The sequence below is a fragment of the Frankliniella occidentalis genome, unplaced genomic scaffold (assembly GCF_000697945.3).
Source record: "Frankliniella occidentalis isolate FOCC.00 unplaced genomic scaffold, Focc_3.1 Scaffold8, whole genome shotgun sequence".
NCBI classification, from domain to species: domain Eukaryota; kingdom Metazoa; phylum Arthropoda; class Insecta; order Thysanoptera; family Thripidae; genus Frankliniella; species Frankliniella occidentalis.
In genome coordinates, this window is record NW_026267138.1 from 3,228,538 (window position 1) to 3,235,342 (window position 6,805).

Sequence of the window (6,805 nt, forward strand, 5' to 3'; positions counted from 1 at the left end):
TTATCAGTCAAAGGTCATTATTTGAATTATGCGCCGTCCGCTCCGCGATATGAATGCAGATCAAGTCCAGATAGACGGTAATCGCAATGTTGTTTCTGGTTGCCATCCAAAGGCTCCTCGAACTTCATCTTTGCCCTGAAAACAAAGGATACATAAGACAACAGTGCATAGAAATAAACTGTAAATTATACTTGAATATAATCCATGTGAGAGACGTTAGATTCAAAGAGATTGGAATGGCGAGAGCGAGGTGGGTAATTCAATGTCGATAATTGCCAAAGCAGAAAAAGATATTCAGTGGGGTTTATAGAGGTAAATATAATGTTCGTAAATCAAGACAAAATTCAAACTGGCCATTTTGTTGTATGATTATTTTTTTTTTGAAGCACTGCTTCATAGCAGAACACAACAAATGACATTTCAAATGATGGACTACAACAATCTTTCCCAGCGGACAGGCATTCTGGACAGGTGGCAAGCCAAAAATTCATTGGGGCTTACAAATAACACCCCAAAATTTGAATAATTCAAGCAGGAGTACCGGGAAATCAGAATTTATAAGTGAAGCTAGCAGGCCGGAGGGTCCAAATATCGTGACCAGGACCTACGAAACTGAATTCCAGGTATTCAAAAGAATCCAAAACGTGCCCCCGTAACAAAAACAAAAGCTCAAAAATATCAGAAAGATTGCCATTACAAAGTTTGGCATAACATTACGACTTTCAAATGTAAATAGTGATACGGCTAGCTTCAACGGAAGGCGGGAAGGGGGCTGCCGATTTGTACTCGTGGTTATGTCGCTCGCGATTTGGCCGTACAGGGAAAAAATAAGGCACAAACCATTCAAATTAATAGGCAATAACGTTAAGTTCTAGTTTCGAGATACATACCACACCAAATCACCCAATTTGAACGCCTCCGGCATCGTTAACTCAGAACTTCACACGACCGCGGTCTGACTGATGTTTGTTGTAGTCGTCGGAAAGCGAAATGGCGTCCTTTTCTGGCTGGTCCGCTTGACTCTGAAGGCGTTACCGACTTCGCGCAAGGCGGCGACGCTACTATCGTCAGCTTGACTTTGAGATGTAACTTTCTAATAATTGAGTTTTTATTCAGAATCTTGATTTCAGTTCAAAGATTATTGAGTTATTTGAAAAATACGCTTAAACTTTACATAAGAATAGATTTTTCGTACATGTTTGAACAGGGTTAACCGGCCATGACTACGTGGCTCAAACCAGCTGTTGAATGAATTAACAACTGACATCAATACAAATACCCTGCCAAGATTTATTTGCCTGCTGCCCTCGCACTCATTGCTGCTGTGGTGTGTATCAACCAGTTGAGAGTTGATCTTTACTCTTCACATTCAAAATATGGCGTGTAACGTCAGTCTTACGTCAAAGCTTTGTAAGTAATTTCTCTAGAATTCTTTTTCATCACACGATAATTTTGTTTGGTGTACAAAGTTAACAAAATCTATAGTTGATTTCATACGTCTGCAAGGATTTTCGAGTGTTAGTATTGGCATAAGCACTGTATTAGACTTCGACCTTTGTACCGACATTACAGCCAAGATGTCAGAAAACCACCCCTTTCCCCAATGGCATTAGTATACACTATTACATGGGGGTGTCTAAATAGGCCAACAGTTTGCTACCTCTAACTGATGTTTTGTTCACAGTTGTTTACATTGTCTCTCTGATATGATTTATTGTTTGGTGTTAGCACTGCCATCAATAACACTAGCCATATCAATTGTTACGTTAACTGAAACAACTTTTTTTTTGTCTCTACTTCTTGTTTGTTGATTATGTAATGCTCTTTAGCTCTCCGGTCGAAGGGGGCAAAGGGCTTTTCCCTTGCCTGTTGTTTATTCACTGCCTCTGAGTCACTGCCTCCTGTCCAGTATTGTGTTAATTTTGATATGGTTTCTTTGAATTTCAGTCCAGAGGATTGTGTCTCTTTCTCAGAGACAGTACTCCTCACAGGTATTCCCTAAAATTACTACCCATTACACGGTTCACCCTCGTGAATCAGATCCACGATGGAAGGGTAAGTATTAGGTGACTTTCTTTGGTTGTCAAGTAGTTATATCATAAAGGACATGTTGTTAAATCTCTCTTTTCCTGACAGATATCGACATGGAGCGAGCTGTGGACGAAACAGATGTTGTCATTATTGGAGGTGGTCCTGCTGGAATGTCAGCTGCCATCCGTCTTCGCCAACTTGCTGAAAAAGAGGGAAAAGAGTTGAGAGTGGTTGTTGTAGAAAAGGCTTCTGAAATAGGTATGGTGCTTTAGTCAATAACAGACAACATCTCCCCATCCTGTGTCTCCTCTAACCTGTGTTGTTTGCTTCAGGTGGCCATATTTTGTCTGGAGCTTGTGTTGATCCAAAAGCCCTTAACGAGTTGATACCAGACTGGAAGGAGAAGGGAGCTCCACTAAACACACCTGTCACGAAGGATCGATTTGTTTACCTTACCGAGAAAGGCAGCATTCCCCTTCCAGTCTTTCCAGGTAATTTTTGTAATACCATGACATTGAAAGTACTACAGAACAAGTATAACTCTTTATTTTCTGATAAAGATAATATCTAATAAATGGATGATTTTTGCCAGGGATGCCTATGTATAACCATGGAAACTACGTAGTACGATTAGGACATGTTGTACAGTGGCTTGGAGAACAAGCTGAGGCTGCAGGAGTAGAGGTGTTCTCTGGCATTGCAGCATCAGAAGTGCTTTATAATGAAGATGGAAGTGTGAAGGGCATTGCTACTGGTGATGTTGGAATAGCCAAGGATGGATCTCCAAAGGTGTGGCATTTTCACAATTGTTCAGTTGTAGCATTCACATATATATCTTGATGAACATTTGCATCTACCATAAGTTAACATGTGACATTTTGCACAGCAAAAGTCCTGTCCAAAAGTTTCTATTTTGCATGGTAGAAAGAAAATGGTCATATTCTTATCTGCTGTTTTTTCTGAAAATATGGTTGGATGTATTATAAATACCAAGTAGTTCAATCCAGACATAGGTATATTAATTTATAACTGCTGAGAATTCTGTCCATAAATTTAAAAAATGATAACACTTACCATTTACAAAGAACTGATACACATCTAAACTCCGACTCTCGGGACTGCTTGTATTTCCTCCCATAAGGAGAGCAAGGCTCATTAGAAGAATTATAATGAGTGTCATGATCTTTTCTTGTAGTAATTATCCAATTTATTCTGTTCTTTCTAAATGATATTAGTATTTTAGTTTACATATTATCAGTCATCTTAAAGTCTGTTAATTAGAATCATGTGGAGCATACCTGTGGTCGTCTGCTGCGTGGAACAGTAACTGCTGCACAGTGTGCTGTGCTGCTCAGCTGTGTCTTTTAAAGCTTGCCTTTGAGGGCAACGCTAATCAGATGATCTTTATGTCTTTTTAAATAGCACTTCAACCCTGTCATGCAGAATGGTTGTAACCCTCAGAAATTTATGACCGTTTTGATAAGAGACTTTAGAGCTCAGACTGTTAACCTTGTGTTTTCTAAAATATCTCGCATTTTAGATGAGATTTTAAAGTTGTATTTTCTAGGCCTAGGCAGCTTCTTTGTAAATATCATTTTACTTCCCTTTTTTTCCAGGAACAATTTGAGCGGGGAATGGAGCTTCATGCCAAGTGCACTATATTTGCTGAAGGTTGTCATGGACATTTAACTAAACAACTTTCAAAGAAGTTGAACCTAAGAGAACACTGTGAAACTCAAACTTATGGAATTGGTATTAAGGAGGTGTGGGAAATTCCTGCAGAAAAACATCAGCCTGGACTTGTGGAGCATAGTATTGGTTGGCCTCTGGTATGGATTACAATCAAGATCGTTTACAATTAATTTTGTGAGGAGCTCACCTACAGAATTATTTAACTTTGCAGGACAAATTCACATATGGAGGGTCATTCCTTTATCATTTAAACGAACCTACACCCACTATTGCTATTGGCTTTGTTATTGGTTTGGATTACCAAAACCCATACTTGAGTCCATTTAAGGAGTTTCAGAGGTTCAAGCACCACCCTTCTATTGCCAAGCATCTCCAGGGTGGCAAAAGGTACCCTTCAGCATAATATGAACAGTGCTCTTTTATCACATAGTGAACATTGTCTTTAGGGTTTCTTCACTTTCCCCCTCAGGATTGCCTACGGTGCTAGAGCTTTGAATGAAGGTGGGTACCAGAGTATACCAAAGCTCTCATTCCCTGGTGGTTGTCTCATTGGGTGCACTGCGGGGTTCCTTAACGTACCGAAGATAAAGGGTGTGCATTATGCCATGAAGAGTGCGATGCTGGCTGCAGAGGGTATCTTTGAAAACCTTCAAGAGTCTGCAGATGCTTCTTGTATGTACTCTTAATCTTTTCCTATGCTGTATTTTGATATTAGTTGTATTTGATGCTTGATATATTTTTATCGTTGTGCTTTGAACTTTCCAGGTATATATCCAAAGTCTTATGAGGAGAAACTGAAGAGCAGTTGGGTCTACTCAGAACTTAAAGCAGTTCGTAATATTCGACCTGCCTTCCACAACCCACTAGGACTATATGGCGGTGTAGCTTATGGTGCTTTTGCTACTCTAACCAAAGGATTTGAACCCTGGACCTTTTCACATGGCGGTAATTTTTTGAACATTTATTTCCCACAAAAGACTAACCTGTGTGTCTAGTTAAACGTAATAATGTCTCTCAAATTTGTTGTATCAGACCCTGATTCCAAACGCCTGAAACCAGCTAAAGAGTGTAAGCCCATTGACTATCCCAAGCCTGATGGAGTCCTCAGCTTTGACTTGCTTTCTTCTGTGGCCCTTACTGGTACCAATCATGAAGGGGACCAACCTGCCCACCTGACTCTGATGGATGATACTATTCCTGTCAAGAACAATCTAGGAGTTTATGATGGACCAGAAGGCCGCTTTTGCCCAGCAGGTATGCACCTCTTGTTGCATGTACTTCTGCAGATTTTTAGTCACAACTTGATGCTTAGCATATGAATGTGCTCAAGAGAAAGTGTATGACACCTTTTTGTTTAAATTTTAGGTGTCTATGAGTATGTTCCTTTGGAAAGTGGAGATGGCCAACGATTACAAATCAATGCTCAAAATTGCATACACTGCAAAACCTGTGATATCAAGGACCCAAGCCAAAATATCAACTGGGTTGTTCCGGAAGGTAGTGGTGGTCCTGCTTACAATGGCATGTAAATTAAGTACTGCCACTATAAGGTAAATTTTATTTTTAATGCCTCTTCTGTTTAAAGTTGTCTGAAAGTTTGGCTGTGCCCTTAAATGGGACTGTGCACTTTGAGATTGTGACCAGTAATTTGTGTCTTCCAAGTCATTGTGTAAAATGTGAGACATGTATTTAGAAGTATTTTATATTTTATTGATGTGCGAAACTTTTTGTATACATGTTTTTCTTTGGACTTTGTAAATCACTTAATTGAATGTCAAGAGTCATGAAAACGGATGTTTAAAATGTTGTATTCATCACATGCTGTTATTTATACGCTTGTTATTTTATTTTATGTTGTTTTTAGTTCATTGTTGGTTTTCTATGTAATTTGTCCCTGTTTATGCAACGTACCTGTTCAGCCTGCATCCAAGGTTGTTTGTTTTGTAATGCAATACTGTGCAGTGATTTGAGATTATATTTGTGGCTTGAGTTCTAAAACCACAATCTACTCAACCATGTAAAATCAAACAACTTAACTGTAAGATCTTGCTATGAATTCTTGTGGAATTGTTAAGTCCATCATTTTTGCTTGATTAGTTTAGATGTTTTTTACTTTTGATTTTTGAACCAACTGAAGTTGTCATATGTCTGTCAATCCATCTTATATTTTGTTGTACTTCAAAATAATTTGCAAATTTTTATGCACCAACTAAGACCCTATTTGATATACCATGCACATTTCATAGACTGATGTTATTTACTAAATGTTTCTGTATCAAAATGAGATATAAATTAAAGATTTTATTTTACAAAAGAAATCAGATTTATTTTCTAATTCTATGGTTAATTATCATTCAAAAAATCAAACTTCTGACCTGTCTTACAGTATGTACAATTTGAAGTTAAGTTACTTTATTGATGAGATTAAGAGTTGAGCAATGAGTTGCAGGTAGAAATTCATTTCTCAGTCATTTCTCTTCCAGTGTTCTGAATAACTGTCATCATTGTCAAACAAGAAGCGAGCGCCAATAGCTTTATATCGAGCAAGGACCATTCTGAAAATATTTAAAAAGACAGTTATAGGACTTCCAACTTAATTGTCATTTAAACATGAACTGTGACTAGAGATCCAAAGGCTACAATTTCCAATGGAGGACTTACAAGTCTGGAAGTGCAATTCCATAATTGGTGATGGAGTACAAGTTGTCGTACTGGAGCTCGGTGGTGCTGGCGTTGACAGGATGCACGCTCGCCGCGTTGACAAGCGTTATCCGAGGTGGCAGCAGAGATCGGTGAACCTTGGCGGTGCCCGTCAATCTCATCCTGTCGACTGTCGTCGAACCCTCAAATTTGGCGTCCTCCCCAGGAGACAAGGTCTTGATCATGTTGTAAGGAGCCCAGTACAGACGGAGAAGAGGGCCGGTTCTAGGCCACACAGTGAGGTTCAAACGGTGAGCGGAGAAGGGATGTAGGCAGTGCCCCACACAGTAATTGCAGCTAACACTTACTCTGTGAACCTCAGCTCTGACAACTTGTGGCTATCGTCAGCGAGAAATAGATGAACCCCTACAACAAGTAAGTG

The 6,805-nt window shown here is 39.2% G+C and overlaps 3 protein-coding genes across 4 annotated transcripts in view; 1 reads left to right on the forward strand and 2 right to left on the reverse strand.

The window, feature by feature from the left end:
* Window positions 1-1,201, reverse strand: part of LOC113214585 (cytokine-like nuclear factor N-PAC) — a gene marked incomplete in the record, with an annotated part of 22,070 nt that extends 20,869 nt beyond the window's left edge. Inside the window, 2 exon segments of the mRNA XM_052274817.1 lie at window positions 124-135; window positions 891-1,201. Coding sequence (XP_052130777.1) covers window positions 124-135; window positions 891-925 — 47 coding nt within the window.
* A 40-nt stretch (window positions 1,202-1,241) lies between these two features.
* On the forward strand, window positions 1,242-6,041 carry LOC113214584 (electron transfer flavoprotein-ubiquinone oxidoreductase, mitochondrial). 2 transcript variants are annotated; one of them, XM_052274801.1, is made up of 12 exons: window positions 1,655-1,684; window positions 1,715-1,760; window positions 1,948-2,055; window positions 2,137-2,289; window positions 2,364-2,522; window positions 2,624-2,820; window positions 3,648-3,860; window positions 3,935-4,110; window positions 4,193-4,395; window positions 4,489-4,668; window positions 4,756-4,977; window positions 5,089-6,041. In XM_052274801.1, exons 1-12 carry the CDS (start codon window positions 1,670-1,672, stop codon window positions 5,250-5,252), a joined length of 1,836 nt encoding a protein of 611 aa, XP_052130761.1. In that variant the 5' UTR covers window positions 1,655-1,669; the 3' UTR covers window positions 5,253-6,041. The 2 variants fall into 2 exon arrangements, with proteins under 2 accessions (XP_026289797.1, XP_052130761.1); XM_026434012.2 differs by lacking the exons at window positions 1,655-1,684; window positions 1,715-1,760 and adding an exon at window positions 1,242-1,410.
* The window catches only part of LOC113214586 (uncharacterized), a gene marked incomplete at its 5' end in the record, with an annotated part of 10,324 nt that continues 9,523 nt past the window's right edge, over window positions 6,005-6,805 (reverse strand). The window contains 3 exon segments of the mRNA XM_052274827.1: window positions 6,005-6,278; window positions 6,385-6,648; window positions 6,732-6,789. Of these exon segments, the coding sequence (XP_052130787.1) occupies window positions 6,188-6,278; window positions 6,385-6,648; window positions 6,732-6,789 (413 nt within the window).